The sequence below is a fragment of the Solea solea genome, chromosome 8, assembly GCF_958295425.1.
Source record: "Solea solea chromosome 8, fSolSol10.1, whole genome shotgun sequence".
In the NCBI taxonomy this organism is placed as follows: domain Eukaryota; kingdom Metazoa; phylum Chordata; class Actinopteri; order Pleuronectiformes; family Soleidae; genus Solea; species Solea solea.
The window spans coordinates 15,862,852-15,880,461 of record NC_081141.1 but is presented as its reverse complement, the minus strand read 5'-3'; the positions used below and the strand labels follow the sequence as shown (position 1 = coordinate 15,880,461).

Here is a 17,610-nt window from a genome sequence, read left to right as displayed (position 1 = left end):
ACGCATCAGGTCCCTAATGTAACATTATGCGTAGAAATTGGAAGTTTTTTTTTTTTTTTTTGGAACGCTCTTAGAGGCCCCCAGAGTAACTGACTCATAGACGACACATGAAGTAATCTACCATGGCCAATCTTCTGCTGGTGTTATTGTATTATAAAGTATAAGAGTGTGGCCACTGTGACACAGGATTTCACCTGTTATTATTGTTACTGCAGGATTTGTGCCAAACCAAGTGTGTAACATCACAAATCAAGTGTGACTCTGAGAGTATCTGAAATAGATCTGTCTACTGTGTATACATGCATTTAGTTATGGATATGGAACCTCTGCTTGCAGCTGTCAACCCTTACAAACTGTTACAGTTGCTTCAAATGTGACAATATGTGACCCAGTTATTGAGCATCTGTACTGAATTTTGAGCTGCATGTGGATTTGGAATGGATAAATAGCCAATAGTAAATGAGTGATTAATTAATCAGTCTATACATATATGTAAGGGTTAATGCAAAATGCAGGGTTTCATACTTTACTACTTTTATGATATCGAGTGGGTATCGAACTTCCTTTGTGACATTTAATCTCAAATTAATGAATTGAGGGATGTCGAGACCTAAAATGAACCGATTTAAAAATGAAAACACATATTTGCTCTGGCCAATATCTCTGCAACAAGACAAGTGGGCCAGCTAAAATTAATGTCAAGGTTTTGTAAAATAAAATTTGTTTTGGAGTTGGAATTGAAGCCGTGTGTTTAGTGTTGTACTTACGATCACACTCACACAGACCAAGAAGTTATGACCATATATTTTGGTGACTTGTCTTTTGCCAGAATCATCATGACGGCTTCAGCTGCAGGCATCTATGGTAACTTTGGTCAGGCCAACTACAGCGCTGCCAAGCTGGGTCTGCTGGGTCTGTCTAACACCTTGGCCATTGAGGGACGCAAATACAACATCCACTGCAACACTATTGCTCCGGTTGCAGGCTCTCGCCTCACAGAGACCGTCATGCCCCCTGGTGAGCAAAGTGATTAAAGAACATATATGCAAGTTGGTCTGTGTTATATTGTGCAAACTGTGGTGAGCAGCCTGGTATTTGGCTGCAGTCAAGCTCTTAAATTCACATATATTCTTGGACAGAAAATAGGCAAATGGGTTTAGCCACAGGTTTTTTTTTTGAGCAGCTGCATAATGTAATGTTGGTTTACAAAACTTCAGGCAACAGCATTCCTCTTTGACATGCAAATTTGTCATCTAATATTCAAGAGCTGTGGTTTCTTTTTTTCCACCTATTTCAACAGTCATGATGAAATCATGCTCCTACAAGTGCTTTAAAAGTTTTGCTGCATCACTCTCTGATTCAACCGTAGTCTAAAAGACAGGAGCTAGAAAAGGATAAAGAAGCTGAGATTTTCAGCGGGAGTGACCAGGATGGACAACATTAGATGTGAGCATATTCTGAGGGACATCTCAACAAGTTGAGCGGTTTGGAACTATAAGAGTCAAGGTTGAGATGGTTTTGTCTCGTGCAGATGAGGGATAGTGGTTGTATTAGACAAAGGATGATGGAGATGGAGTTGCCGGGCAGGAGGAGAAGAGGAAGACCACAGAGAAGGTTCATGGATGTTGTTAAGGATGACATGAGGACAGTTGGTGTAACAGAAGAGGGCACAAGGGATAGAACAAGATGGAGACAGATGATTCGCTGTGGCGACCCCTAAAGGGAAGAGCAGAAAGAAGAAGAAGAAGACTTCCTGATTTAAACAGGCAGATCTGGCCTCCTTATTTTACTATCTAGCTGTGCTAGTATAGTATAGTATAATAATGAAACATTTATATATTTCATAAATGTTATATTTTGCAAGGACCAAACTTAATGTGGCATTGGGTTGCTTATTTGTGAACTGTGTAAGCTGTATGTTAAGCATTTTAATCAAGCAAAAAAAAGCACATTAGAAGGAGGTGATTTTCAGATTTGTCTGCTGTGTTCTGAAAATGATTGCATTCATTTAAGATGCACTAAACCCCATTGTCTATAAAGAGTGTATCTATACATCCCGGGCACAGTGTGCATGCCCTGTGATGTAGCTCTGCTGACAGGAGATTAGGTGACAAATTGAAGGAGTGGTTTTGCTGCCCTGCAGTGCTGGCAGACGAGCATCTGTCACACTGTGCTGTACCAACTGTCACAGTGTGGCCTCACCTTTGGAAATGACTTGGCTCCATATTTCACTGACTCAGACCTTTTTAAATTATTTTTAAACACCTCACTAGAGCTGCAACTAACGATTATTTTCATAATCGATTAATCTGTCGATTATTTTCTCGATTAATCGATGAATCGTTTGGTCCATAAAATATCAGAAAACCATAAAAAATGTTGATCGGTGTTCGTCAAACCTGGAAATGATGATGTTCTCAAATGTCTTGTTTTGTCCACAAACCAAAATGATTGACTTTTAATGATTAATTTGTTATCCAGAGCAAAGAAATTAAGAAAATATTCATATTTAAGAAGCTTAAACAATCAGAAATCTTGTTTTAATCATGAAAAAGCTTCAAACCGATTAATCGCTTATCAAAATAGTTGTCAATTAATTTAGTAATCGATTAATAATCAATTCATCGATTAATCGTTTCAGCTCTACACCTCACATACTAAATGATGTGTGGGATTAAAAGTTATTGCTTAGGACCCTATTTTTAAATTATGGTAATTCATATTTATTTCAGTAATCTGTAGCAGTCTGTTGTTGTTTTTTTTTAAATCTTATTTTTTCTGCTTTACAAAGCAGTACACATATTAATATTTGACCTGATCGGTACAAAAATAAAATTATGAATGTTTTCTTCATTCTATTTTTATTTCTTCTTTGGAACACGGTTTGAAATATATAGTGACTAATAACCCTACTCTCAATTCTGTAGCCAAAGTATGTTAAGTTTGAAAATTGAACAAGCTAAAATTGGATATTTTAATAATACAGTACCAAGCAAAGAAACCAGCCACACTCCTGTAGGACCTGTTGCTGTAAGACGGATATGCAATAAAAGGAAACACCACTGAATTGGATATTTATACATTTTATTTTGTTTTTAATCAGATCTTTTGGCAACTCTGAAGCCTGAGTATGTGGCTCCCCTGGTCCTCTGGCTCTGTCATGATCAGTGTCAAGAAAATGGAGGACTATTTGAGGTATATGAAAAGATGCATATTCTTTTGTTTAACTTCAGTAGGACGACCAATGTCTTACGCCCATGACCAATGTCTTATGTTGTAACCATGTTTTGCCATACATAGGTCACACGCACACAACCAACTTGTTTGAACAACATAAGACAACAAGTTATGCACTCGGCAGTGACTTGAAAAGTATAACATGTCACATGAGGCACAGCAGCCCACCAATATAATCCATAATCACTGAAAGCAGTGGTTTGGGTAATATCAGCCGTGCTAAACACACTGTGACAAAATGTGTATCAGCCTGTTTTGGATGGCGGGGCTGAGGTATTTAACAGACTCCTCGCGCCACTTGATCAGCTTTTGCAGCACAGGGTCACAGCTTGCCAGCAGCTCGATAACTGCAAGAAATGATCCACTGTTTAGAGTCCCAATGTTTCCCTGTGTCCCCAAAAGGATAGGTTGCAAGTAGCCAGTGTTAGTGTCTCATTGACTCACAAATGCACTCCAGCATTTGTCTCCAAAAGAGCACAGATTTGACACATTCTTCTCCAGCTGCACATCAATGGTGCCGTGGAGTTTCCACTGTTCATACACCACACAGGCCCCAACATGTAACTGAGAGGACTCATGGAGTTTCTTTGACCAGTGCCATTCAATCTCTCACTCCGTTCACCCATGGCTTTTTATAGAAGGGTGGAACACAAACTTTGTAGCACAGCATACATTTTAAATCCAGGTACTGCCTATAGGCTGCACCGCCTGTAGTTGTACATGTAAACGAAGAACCAATATTTGTTTTGTTTTTGAGTGTCATTTGCTCATGTTTCATTTCGTGTTTCAGACTGGGGCAGGCTGGATTGGTAAATGTGAGTACTGCGTGTATTTTTCTCCATTCATTAGTCCCTGCTTCATCAGTAGGTATCTGTGTGAACAACCTTGTACTTTGCATGCACAGTGCGCTGGGAGCGTGCTCAGGGACACATTGCGAGGAGCAAGAACCAACCCATAACAGCTGAGGCTGTCAGGGACCAGTGGGACAAAATCTGTGATTTTACAGACTCCAGCACACCGTCTAATATACAAGGTCAGTCATACTAAGGAGATGGTGCTCTCACATCTATTCACTAACTGACAATCATGTGTTGATCATGTACTTACTCTACATGCAAATGTACGCTTGCATTTGTATTCACACTTTAACACGCATCTTATGAAAACAACAAAATGTTTTATTTTGAATTGTTCCTCTTTCCTCCTCATAACTTTGTGTGTTTGACTCACTCTGTGTTGTGTCAGAATGATTCATGTTGAAGTTCACTGTGTATCATCATGTTCAAATGCCAAAGTAACCATGGTTCTTAGAACGTCTGCTTCTGTGTAGTGGTACATTAAAGTGACACACTTCATGAATAATTACTTTTTGAAAAGCAATGAGATGTACTATTGCTGAGAGAGAGAGCAAAGGCTCATCTCCAGACATCTCAAACTTGATCTTTTCTAAATAAATTGATTAAAAATGTAGGGAAGAAGGTCAGTTTATTGTCATGTAGTCTCACATTTACTGAGCCTTTACAAAGAGTGAGAAACTTATGAAACTACAAGCAATAAATTAAATTTGACACAAATGAGTCTTTATACAGACAGCTGTACTGTCATCTGTTTGTTTTATGAAGCTTTGTGTTAATTCATGCAGGACACGATAGTCATACGCCCCAGCTGAAATCAGCCCACTGTAGTCTATTACTTGTGCTTAGCATGCCGCTAAGTCAAATATTTAGCCAAATCTAACCATATTTCCATTTGTTGCAATAAATGGATTAATAATAATGACAAATGTTCTGAGTGTTTGGTGACTCAGAGCGAAGATGAGTGCTGCCCAAAAATATCTAAAAGAGCTAATTATGGTTTTAAATCATCACTCACCTTTATTTTGAAATGAAAGTGCGCAGTTGTCTTGGATGACAAAAACTCTCCCACTTGTTTCTGAGGAATGACACTTGATCATTTTAGCAGTATAAATCTAGCCACGGTGAGCTGTTGGATGGTTCATCAGTAAGTCTGCGTTATGTCTTCATTCTCTCTGGCAGTAGAGATTCAAATTCAGAGCAGTCCTTTATCCGTCCCCTCATCATCACATCCTGTTCTCATGTGATTTCACTCATTTGTTACCTCTTACTTTTTGTGTAGAGTCTCTCCAGTTAATTGTGAGCACGCTGTCTCAAGTGGAGTCAGAGGGAGAGGTTGGTGCAAATCCAACAGCTGCTGCTTCAGTCTCCAGTTCAGGGATGAGTCCTGTAAGTACATGGCCATTGCTGGTCTTAAAAAATCATTTGTCAAAGAGCCTTAAAATACATAAGGAACATTATTCATTGACCTTAGTAATAGACTTACATACTGTCATATATCATATTAGTTTATGTTTTCAAGTTTTGGGTCAGCACAGCGTGAAACACCAATTTTGCTGCTAGCCTCAGTAGCTATAATATTATACGATATATCATCGATGATACTTAATTTGTTTTGCCGCAACAATAACACAGTCTCCTACACACCTGCACCACCATCACAAAATCATCACTAGTACTTCTAATTATGAGGCAGTTTGCCTGTGCATGGTTTCAGTCACGTAAATATAATATAATTTGCAGTATTTAATAAGGCGTCTGATTGTAAAAGATACTTTAAATGCCTTTTAGCCTTAATTTTGCCTTGGCTGACAGTGCAGAAACCTTAAAGTGAATAATCCCTCTGTCCCTGTTATCTTTTCTTAATCATTTTGTTCTCTATTCATCTTATTTTCCCAACTGGTGCCTCAGTGTTGTACCTTTACCATCTCCTCTCGCTTCTGTCATCGTTTCCACCACAAAAGCTGTGCGAGTGTTTGCAATGGTTGGTTGGTAATGTCTTGTATGAAGCTGTAACCTCTGACTGTTACAAACATGGCAGCTCATGACTCTTTAATACCACCACGCTGCCAGAGACAATTACGTCCCCGACAACCCTCCTCCCCCCCTCCACAACATTCATAAGTACTTGATTTTTCCTGTAAATATGAAATAGTGAGGTACCAGACAAGTGCCAACTCCGATTAGCTTTTAAAGTGCTACACATTACAGCAACAACAGCTCCCTGGGTTCATTGTGTTCATTGTTTCTGAATCGCAGAAAGTGAACTCATTACAGCTCACACGACTATAATTATATAACAGCAGATAATTATCCAAACAAACAGGCACAGTTATCCACAGCCCGCCATTGTTTTATGCAGGGACTCATCTGTGTTTGTAATACCACTCCCCCCTTTCTCCATTGTGTTTAATACCCCAAATATTTAGTGGGATTCCTGTGCACTATATGTTCTTCTACCAGTTCTGTAATATTAGGGAATGTTACTCTGAACAGCCGCCTCAGTCATTACAGTCTAAACAATGATGGCTTAATCAGAACGAATGCTTCATTTAGTGCAGCGTGGAAAGTGATGCAGCGTGTACTCATTATACAAGTATCAGGCAGTAATTAACTTATTACCTCGAGCTGAAATCAGATGTTGTTGCTCTACAAAAAGAAAATATTTCTTTTTTATTTTATGGTCCACCCCTGTGGGATTTTCCCTGGCTAGTTCCCTTCTGACTGTGGTTATAATGCTTGGGTTGAGCTTTGAAGCAGTCATTTGTTTTTTGTCCAAGTTCATGTTTAATTTTTCTATGTCCTCTCTTAAATCTTCTCCTCTCCTCTCTTCTTAGGCGGAGGCAGTGGGACATAAACTACCACCAAACACATTTAACTACAATCACGCACAGTGTATCCTCTATGCATTGGGGGTCGGCATGTCCACCAAAGAACCTGACCATCTTAGGTGTGTATCAGAATATGCTGGAGGCTAATGGCTGTAACTGCTTTAAGAGGTCTGACAGGTCATGTACTGATCAATTTACATTTACACCGATCTGTCGGGAGAAAGAAACACTTGGTAGCTTCATAAATTATTCCTATGAAAGTATGATTTTCTTACAGTTCAGTAGCTGTGGGACCTTTTTCAAACTGCCAGAAAAGATTTAGATTTTTTCTGCATATCCAAATTGAATTCTGATTTGGAGACTGTTTGGCCTTTGTTTAGACTGCAGCCCAACTCTGCAGCCCAACATCAGTGGTTGGACTGCAGTCCAACCACTGATGTATACCTCACTGCAGAGTTTTCTATTGGGCAGTGGAGTTCTGCACTGTGACTACATTGGTTGAAAAATACACCTGCGTTTTTTCCTGCGTCTGTGTTTGAAAGCAGCTTTGCAAAGGTGGTTACGTCGTCACCAAAGCAACTCATGCAGATTGGTTGATAATTTTTGGACTCTCTGAATTCTGATTAGATCATTTGCTAATACCAGTGTGTATATTCTGCCTGAAGAGGTGTGATTAGAGCTGAGCTGAGCTGTATGGCCAAAAACCTTATTACAATAACAAAGTTTCAAATAATTTTCTATTGATAATTAGTGTTAAAATATCAGATGGTTAAAGGCTCATTTTTAGCTCCTGAATGAAAGTTGAAGAAACCAGTTAAACACATTTATAAACATCTTTATGAGGGTAAAACTGGGAAGAAAATGCTAAACTTTTGTCTAACAGAGACACATTTCACAAATCTGAACATAAACATTTAATGTGTTGTGTCTTTTACCTTTGTTATATCAGTATAAGAAAATTGTATTGCAATAAAAGCAGATTTGCCTGCAGTGTTTTTATAACCTAACGATTTCATATAGGTTCCTGTACGAAGGCCATCAAGATTTTGGCTGCCTCCCCACCTTCGGAGTCATTCCTGCTCAGGCGGCAATGATGGAACTCACCTCTGTCCCTGGAATCAACTTTGATTTGACAAAGGTTAGAGAACACGCATGCTTATTAGACACTTTCTAAAGCAAAAAGATGCATAGTTTTTAACCATGTTATATTTCACACAGGAAAAAAAAATCATAATACAGTAGATGCACGTATCTCATGCTACTGATTATATATCACAGCTGTTCTGGTGGTTTTTTTTTGTCAGCTTTTGCACGGAGAGCAGTATCTGGAGCTTTACAAGCCTCTACCAACTTCAGGTATTCTCTCCCTTGCTTGTTGAAGCTCACACTCTTGATTGTGTTTAAGTACTTCATATTTAGTATTTTAGCTGGATTCATATCACCTATTATTACATATTATGTAACCAGTTTAATTAGACTTAGAATCTAGCATTTATGATGCCAGATGCCTTCAATATTATGAATTCTGATTTGGACATTTATTTTTGAAGCTATGATTCACTGTAGGGGAAGCACATGCCAGACTAGTTCAATTTTTATTTGCCTCTCATATACACTATTACAATTATAAGACGAATTCTTGAAGGTCACTCTTGGAACTCAGGCAATATCTGGAAAATATTTGCGATAAATACACAAAAAGTAAAAACCCAGACAGTGATTGGCTGGTGCAGACACTAACCAAAGAAAGACAAATCTCTCATTATTTCCATTATATGGAGCCCCAGGGATGACACAGGGGGAAAAACTAAATACTAATTTGTGCCCATGAAATAGGTAAAATGTGCTCATGAAATATTAATCTGGTAATAATGATTCCATAATAATGATTCTCCGTTATGCCAGGCTTTTTTTGTAACTCATTCCCAACCTAAAATAAAACTCAAATCACACCATCTCTGTCCATCATGCAGCTTCAGCCCTCTTGCTCCCCTTTTTGCTTAAGCAGCTCTCAAGATAATTCATGGGAACGATATTAATATTATTTTTTTTTATGTTTTTACAATACATATATTTAGATACTTCTATAACTGAAAAGGCAATTACTGCTGACAACTTCTGTTTCCTAATCCAAATAACAAATGTGTTTACCACAGAAAACATCATTATGAAAATAATTCCAGTACAAAATTTAAATGAACTAGTGTTTACATTACATAACCCTATTCCAGAGAGTAAATGTTTTCAACACATTTTCAGGTCCACTAACTTCTCAGTCCACCATAGCAGATGTTTTGGACAAAGGCTCTGGAGCCGTCATCATCTTGGACGGTGAGTTTCTTCGCCTCTCATGTTGCACAACTTGTATCGTGCTGCGTGTGTATTTCAGATTCATTTGTTTTCATCACTTTAATATGTCTCTCCCTGAAAGTCGCCTCTAAGGCTGAATGAATGAAAATTAATTTACAGTCTGTGTCTGCAGGGATTGAAATAATGGACTAGGAATGGCTCATATTTCTGTGTGATGTTACCAAAGAGATGGATGTTATTAGAACCACTTTGCTATGCAATGAATCCATCTTAAAACAAATGACGTAGACCTGATTTTCCCCCTAAGGATTCACTAAAGTAAAAGTTTTGTAATTTTCTTAATACAAACTATCCTGCTGTCGGCTTCCTGGAGTAAAGTCATCTCTGGGACGTCACACAGAAGCAGCCCTGTTTGTCTGTATTGCTTTCCTCCTGCTCTCTTATTTCACTGAAATTGTGCTGTAGTTAAGAAATGCAGGAGAGGCGGCGGGTGTTGTTGTAGATGTACATGTACATATTGATATTACAATATGTGGCACAAGCTGTTGTGTACTGAATGCTGAAAAAGATCTTAAGAGAGGAAAAAGCAGCTAATGTTTTAACTAATGCAAGTAAAATAGTCAGTGGTGGGTCCTAATTTCGAGCTGTAGTACATAACTATAAGTGTCTGTGTTGATGATGTCATTATTCTACTGTCAGACCTGACTGAGGCAGTGTTTTCAGTATGCAGCATACTGAAAACGTTACACTAAAGAAAAAAAAGTTACACTACAATTTGATCTACTGCAAGTACAGATACCTTAACATACAGTATTTAGGCATGAGCTGGGTATTTTCATTTTGTACCATTCTTCTTCTTTTTCTTCCTTACCCTCACTGATCTTTGACAAAATTGAATCAGGGGCGTGCAGCTAAAAAATATTGTAACGTGGAGGTTTGGCATGTAAAAGATTAATTTAGTAAAATAATTGCCCCAAAGAAGATTCCCCTCAGCTTGTCGTGATGCCGATATTCTGCTGCTCACACATTTATGCTGCAGTAAAAAAGTATGATAAATAATAATACTGGATACCATTGTTAATATTAGTCTTTTTTTCTTCTTGCGGATTGTTAAATATGTGTAATAGACTGGTATTAACTAGTACTAATATTTTTGTAGTTTAAACTTCAGATTTGTGCCGTTTTGCAGTGAACACCTACTGTGGCGACGAGCTGCTCTGCTTCAACCAGTTTTCTTTGTTTGTGACCGGAGCTGGAGGCTTTGGAGGGAAGAGAAACTCCAATAAAGCGAAAGTAGATGACTATTAATTCACCCAAAATTAGGACAAAATAAGGCACAAAAAAAGTAAATGTTGCCTCACCTATTTGTTTTTACTACTGTGTTATTTTCTTCAGGCTACTGTGCCACCACCTCAACGACCACCAGATGCTGTGGTGACTGATTTTACCACAAGAGACCAAGTGAGTGTCGATAATTGTAACTTACAAAAAAGTTTGAGACAAAATGTTAAAGACACGGCAAAAAAAATATCGCTGACTGTGTTTGCAGCAGAAAATATTTAAAAAAAAAATGTATAAAACTAAACCCCTTGAGCTTTTTAAAGGACTGCAACTGTATCACTTCAAAGTGCTTCTTATTTTAGGTGTCTCTTCTGTTGCTGTCATTATGTTTTAATTTCATCCCACATTTGCGTTTGAAAGGTTCAGTTGTTTATGAGTTAGATCTAGATTACTGTCTGTTTCCTCTGCGGCCTCAGGCAGCCTTGTATCGTTTGAGTGGAGACTGGAATCCTCTTCATATAGACCCCAGCTTTGCTGCCATGGGAGGTGAGAGCCTGGACATCTATTTAGTCTTTTTCATTAAATCTGTAAAAGTTTGTCTTGGCCAAATGTTGTGTTTTGATCTTGCGTGCTCTTTGGTCAGGATTCAAGGCTCCCATCCTGCATGGCCTGTGCTCATTTGGCTTTGCTGCGAGAAATGTCCTCAAGCAGTTTGCCAACAACGACCCCTCCAGATTCAAGGCTATCAAGGTGAGTAAAGCACTGGTTGAGGCAAAGCCTCTAATGATGAGGTTTTAGGTCTCAGGCAAGAACCACTTTTGAGTGATTTGAGATATTTTGACACACACAAGTACATTCATGTACAGATAATCTTTCTTTCTCTGAAGGGAGAACAATTCTTGTCTGAATTTGTTTTGTGTTAAGGCTCCTGTGTGATACATTTAGTTTATTGGCAGAAATTAAATGTACTACTGGATAACATTGTTTAGTTTTTTGTAGCATTAGAATAAGACTTTAATACGTACTGCACTTGTTTAACAGAGACTGCCATCTTCCGTGATCGTGTTTGGGCAGCATCCGGGTACATATATTTTGAAGCAGAAGCTTATTGCACAAATGAAGAAGAATGACATTCTCTCTTGGGTCTGCTCAGGCCACTGTCGTTCTCTGCTGCACAAACAAAGGAGAACAGATCCAACCACATAAACTAATGCATAAAACAATAAGACAGAGTGTTTACATACTTTCTGGTATGGGAAGACCACCATAGATCCCTGACACGCTTGGGGAAAGGGAGAGGTCGTCCTCCTTTTTTGGAATCTGCATTAATCCTTACACTCCTTTTTTTTTTTTTTTTACAATTATACAGACTTGCAAAGTTGAGGGTTTTTAAAAAAAAAAAAAAAAAATTATATGGATTTCATGATCTATTTTTGGCACCAGCTGCCTCCGGGTTTTTGTGCAAGTCTCAGTTAACGTCCTTTGTTGCATCATCACTGTACAAATCTCCCACACAGTGTTTGCACTCATTGTGTGAAATATTATTATTCAGGAAAGCAACCTATAGTGTATATACATTTAGAATATAATCATAATTACATCGACCAGTTTGTCATAAAAGGATGTTTATGTCCAAAGCAAACAGACACGCCTGGTATATTGTGTATGTGCTTCTTATTTACGTCATGTTCTCATTTCCAGTTTATTTTCATAATTTTTCATTATGCCCGGCACATAATGCAGGCGAATCCCGTCCATCTGTCGAGGCACTCATCAGGTTCAAAACTGTGTCGTTAAGACAAGATTAATCGTTTTTAAACCCAAAGGCTGATGTTAAAATGCTTTATGAACTACAGACTAGAGTGAATTTTCAAAAAAAAAAAAGAAAAATCATGTCTCTCTTTCTCAGGTTCGCTTTGCTAAGACGTTGGTGCCTGGTCAGTCACTGAAGACTGAGATGTGGAAAGAAGGCAACAGGATTCACTTCCAGTGCAAAGTGGGTTTCAGTGTGAATTACAGTCATTAAAACATATGTGGGGGGGGATTGAGGAGTCTAACGTGTCCTTTACCTGATCATCACTCATCTCTTCCCTTCAGGTGAATGATACTGATGTAATTTTACTGTCAGGGGCCTACATGGATTTACACGATGCCCCAGATGCTTCTCCCGAAAGTCTCACTCAAGTATGTTCAGCTGAGAATACTCAGCATTCAAATTCACATTCTTCCATGCACAGTAGCTCAGAAGCTTCTTGTTTCTTGGTGCCTACCATTGTGCAGGTTGGAGGTCTTCAGAGCGAGCTGGTGTTTGCAGAGATCGGCCGTCGTATAAAGGACTCGGGCTCAGAGTTGGTTAAGAAGGTGAACGCCGTGTTTGGCTGGGAGATTACCAAAGATGGCAAGATCACGGCACAGTGGAGTAAGTGCACGGACTACTGTACAGTACATGAAACACAACAGGAATTCAATTTATATCATTTTAGGTCATTAATGTCCCCACAATTGGCATGTGTTTCCTGTTAGACTGGAGCTTAAACCTGACCACTTACCTCTGCTACATCTGGCAATAACCAGACTTATAATGCATATAAAACACTTAAAATGGGAAGGAAAACGCAATGTGAAATGAGGACAGAAGCAACAATGTAAACAAACTTCCATTTGTCAGCATTTGTCTACAATCAAAGCCCATAAAATAGACATAGTTTTTAAGAATAAAAATTTACTGAGTAGCCACCAGGGGGCGACTCCAATGGTTTGAAAAGTGAAGTCTGTTTTGACTTGAAGACTATGGAAAAACGAGTCTGCCTCTCACTCGATTTAAAACATTTTTCTGAGGAAAAAAGAGTGTTTCAATTGTTAGTTTCAGGTCTTCTCCAATAAAATATGATGTCAATTTTGTGCTGTTATGTTCCAGTTTAGAGGAAAATGGGCAAAGAAGTAGGGATGGCACGATACCACTTTTTCATGTGCAATACCGATATCACAAACTAGAGTATGTGCTGATACTCATACAGTCATTTCAAACATAATTCTTCAGCTGTGCAACAAATATTCTCCTCCCATCAAAAAAGGGGAAATAAAAAGCCCACAACATGACTGAGCTAAAATGCTGTTGCTGATTTTTATTTAAAATTTTTTACACTCTGTGTATAGTGAAGCATGCAATATATCGGATTTTACGTTTTTATCAGATCCATTGATTTTAAACCATTATCAGATCGATACGGACTATTGTATCAGTTTGTTCCTACAAAGAAATACATTCAACATGGCACTGACCAAATCGTGAATCTCTTGGCTTAAAAGTAGGAGTTCACATTGCTCTGGGTGACCAGTTGCCAGTTAAGAATACCTCCACTATACCACTTTACACATTTGTTTTTAGGTTGTGTATTGTATATTAGGACAGATAAAATACATGGAGAATTACATAATCTGGATTTGTAGCAGCTGCTAAAATCCAGTCCACAACCAGGCCTAAATAAATCAAACAGGCAGACATTAGTTTCCCTCCTCATCATTCAGAAAACACGATTTGCTCTGACACTGGTCCACAGAGTCTTTGACGCACATTGAAAACCTGCCAACAACCTGGTGAATAAACCACGTAAACCAGGACAAAAGATGAGCCGATCGTGACCAATCCATAACTCCAAGAACAATTGAGCTGTGGAGGTGGTGTACAGTGATGTGTTTGATTTAATTAGTGCCTTCTGCTGCAAGAATGCATTGCAGCGCAAGCATCTCTTGTTATTCTTCCGTGTTTATTAGTGCCTGCTGCTGCAAGGCATATTAGTGAGAACTCTAGCGAGTTCCCACTAGAATGCATTGCACTGTTTATTCCGTTACTGCTTTTTCCTCTTCCTCCCATATTTTGGCACGTATCTAGTCCCACATTTTTTAAAAACCCCAACACATCCTATATGAGAACGTGCCGTTTCATCAGGAATGGGAATGGTGTGCTATTACTTCTCTAAGTATTTCGATCAACCATGGCGACAAAAAACACAAAAAACTACAAATAATTTCCACATACACATGAATGGTAAATGGCCCAAGAAATTATCACAATCCAGCCCAGTTTGGAGCCTCACAATGTCGTCATACTTTAACGTAGAGACATGGTTTGAACTTGAAACGGATCACAAGACGTCGGACTTTTCTCACCTAACTGAAATTTTTGAAACATATTAAGGTTTTTGAACAATCACAGTTTAAGTGTTATACTTTTTTGGACATTTGCTGATTTTTAATACAGGTATTAGAAACTGGTGTTAGAAAACTCCAAGTTCTAATGGTGGATTCCACCAAAATACCACTTTGTCTAGTTCGCCAGTCCATCGCAGGGCCACACACAGATAGAGACAAACAACCATTCACTCTCACACTCACTCCTATGGTCAATTTGGTGTGTCCAATTTACCTAATCCCCACATTGCATGTTTTTGGACTGTGGGAGGAAGCCGGAGAACCCGGAGAGAACCCACGCACACACGGGGAGAACATGCAAACTCCATGCAGAAAGGCCCTTGTTCCAACCGGGGCTCGAACCCGGGTCTTCTCGCTGCAAGGCGAGAGTGCTAACCACTACACCACCGTGTGGCCCTCATAGTTTAGTATGAGGGCCAAATTATGTCGTCCAAATTTTGACAAAAAAGTCATAGTATAGAATGTCGTCCAAATTTTGACAAAAAAGTCATAGTATAGAATGTCGTCCTAATTTTGACAAAAAAGTCCTAGTATAGTATGTCGTCGAAATTTTGACAAAAAAGTCATAGTATAGAATGTCGTCCAAATTTTGACAAAAAAGTCATAGTATAGTATGTGGTCAAAAATGTGACAAAAAAATCATGGTGTAGTATGTCGTCCAAAATGTGACAAAGAAGTCATAGCTTAGTATAGTATGACTTTTTTGACGACATACTATAGTATGACTTTTTTGAGTGATTTTGGACGACAAACTATAGTATGACTTTTTTGAGTGATTTTGGACGACATAGTATAGTATGACTTTTTTGTGTGATTTTGGACGACATACTATAGTATGACTTTTGAGTGATTTTGGACGACATACTATAGTATGACTTTTTTGTCTCATTTTGGACGACATACTATAGTATGACTTCTTTGAGTGATTTTGAACGACTTACTATACTATGACATTTTTGAGTGATTTTGGACAACATACTATACTATGACATTTTTGAGTGATTTTGGACGACATACTATAGTATGACTTTTTGTCTCATTTTGGAGGACATACTATAGCATGACTTTTTAGAGTGATTTTGGACAACATACTATACTATGACTTTTTTGCTCATTTTGGACGACATACTATAGTATGACTTTTTTGTGTGATTTTGGACGACAAACTATAGTATGCCTTTTTATAGTGATTTTGGACGACATACTTTAGTATGACTTTTTTGTCTCATTTTGAAAGACATACTATACTATGACTTTTTTGTCTCATTTTGGACGACATACTATAGTATGCCTTTTTATAGTGATTTTGGACGACATACTATAGTATGACTTTTTTGTCTGATTTTGGACGACATACTATAGTATGACTTTTTAGAGTGATTTTGGACAACATACTATAGTATGACTTTTTTGAGTGATTTTGGACAACATAGTATTGTATGACTTTTTTGTCTCATTTTGGACGACATACTATAGTATGACTTTTTTGTCTCATTTTGGACGACATACTATAGCATGACTTTTTTTGAGTGATTTTGGACGACATACTATACTATGACTTTTTTGTCTGATTTTGGACGACATACTATCGTATGACTTTTTTGTCTCATTTTGGACGACATACTATAGTATGACTTTTTTGAGTGATTTTGGACGACAAACTATAGTATGACTTTTTTGAGTGATTTTGGACGACATAGTATAGTATGACTTTTTTGTGTGATTTTGGACGACATACTATAGTATGACTTTTGAGTGATTTTGGACGACATACTATAGTATGACTTTTTTGTCTCATTTTGAAAGACATACTATACTATGACTTTTTTGTCTCATTTCGGACGACATACTATAGTATGCCTTTTTATAGTGATTTTGGACGACATACTATAGTATGACTTTTTTGTCTGATTTTGGACGACATACTATAGTATGACTTTTTAGAGTGATTTTGGACAACATACTATAGTATGACTTTTTTGAGTGATTTTGGACAACATAGTATTGTATGACTTTTTTGTCTCAATTTGGACGACATACTATAGTATGACTTTTTTGTCTCATTTTGGACGACATACTATAGCGTGACTTTTTTTGAGTGATTTTGGACGACATACTATACTATGACTTTTTTGTCTGATTTTGGACGACATACTATAGTATGACTTTTTTGGCTAATTTTGGACGACATACTATAGTATGACTTTTTGGAGTGATTTTGGACAACATAGTATTGTATGACTTTTTTGTCTCATTTTGGACGACATACTATAGCATGCCTTTTTATAGTGATTTTGGACGACATACTATACTATGACTTTTTTGGCTCATTTTGGACGACATACTATAGTATGACTTTTTTTAAGTGATTTTGGACGACATACTATTGTATGACTTTTTTGTCTCATTTTGGACGACATACAATAGTATGACTTTTTAAAGTGATTTTGGACGACATACTATACTATGACTTTTTTGGCTCATTTTGGACGACATACTATAGTATGACTTTTTTTGAGTGATTTTGGACGACATACTATTGTATGACTTTTTTGTCTCATTTTGGACGACATACTATAGTATGACTTTTTAAAGTGATTTTGGACGACAAACTATAGTATGACTTTTTTGAGTGATTTTGGACGACATAGGATAGTATGACTTTTTTGTGTGATTTTGGACGACATACTATAGTATGACTTTTGAGTGATTTTGGACGACATACTATAGTATGACTTTTTTGTCTCATTTTGAAAGACATACTATACTATGACTTTTTTGTCTCATTTTGGACGACATACTATAGTATGCCTTTTTATAGTGATTTTGGACGACAAATTATAGTATGACTTTTTTGTCTGATTTTGGACGCCATACTATAGTAT

General features: G+C 37.7%; 1 protein-coding gene across 2 annotated transcripts in view; it reads left to right on the top strand.

Annotated features, from left to right (window-relative positions):
• Positions 1 to 17,610, top strand: part of hsd17b4 (hydroxysteroid (17-beta) dehydrogenase 4) — a 37,419-nt gene that overhangs the window by 4,844 nt on the left and 14,965 nt on the right. The window contains exons 8-23 of one of the 2 annotated variants that reach the window (XM_058636799.1): positions 830 to 1,017; positions 3,104 to 3,195; positions 4,028 to 4,052; positions 4,142 to 4,270; positions 5,374 to 5,480; positions 6,929 to 7,041; positions 7,943 to 8,060; positions 8,227 to 8,278; positions 9,182 to 9,253; positions 10,422 to 10,525; positions 10,628 to 10,693; positions 10,990 to 11,059; positions 11,157 to 11,263; positions 12,423 to 12,509; positions 12,611 to 12,697; positions 12,794 to 12,932. In XM_058636799.1, the coding sequence (XP_058492782.1) occupies positions 830 to 1,017; positions 3,104 to 3,195; positions 4,028 to 4,052; positions 4,142 to 4,270; positions 5,374 to 5,480; positions 6,929 to 7,041; positions 7,943 to 8,060; positions 8,227 to 8,278; positions 9,182 to 9,253; positions 10,422 to 10,525; positions 10,628 to 10,693; positions 10,990 to 11,059; positions 11,157 to 11,263; positions 12,423 to 12,509; positions 12,611 to 12,697; positions 12,794 to 12,932 (1,556 nt within the window). Of the gene's footprint in view, positions 1 to 829; positions 1,018 to 3,103; positions 3,196 to 4,027; positions 4,053 to 4,141; positions 4,271 to 5,373; positions 5,481 to 6,928; positions 7,042 to 7,942; positions 8,061 to 8,226; positions 8,279 to 9,181; positions 9,254 to 10,421; positions 10,526 to 10,627; positions 10,694 to 10,989; positions 11,060 to 11,156; positions 11,264 to 12,422; positions 12,510 to 12,610; positions 12,933 to 17,610 lie in introns of both variants that reach the window. The other variant, XM_058636798.1, reaches the window with a different exon arrangement.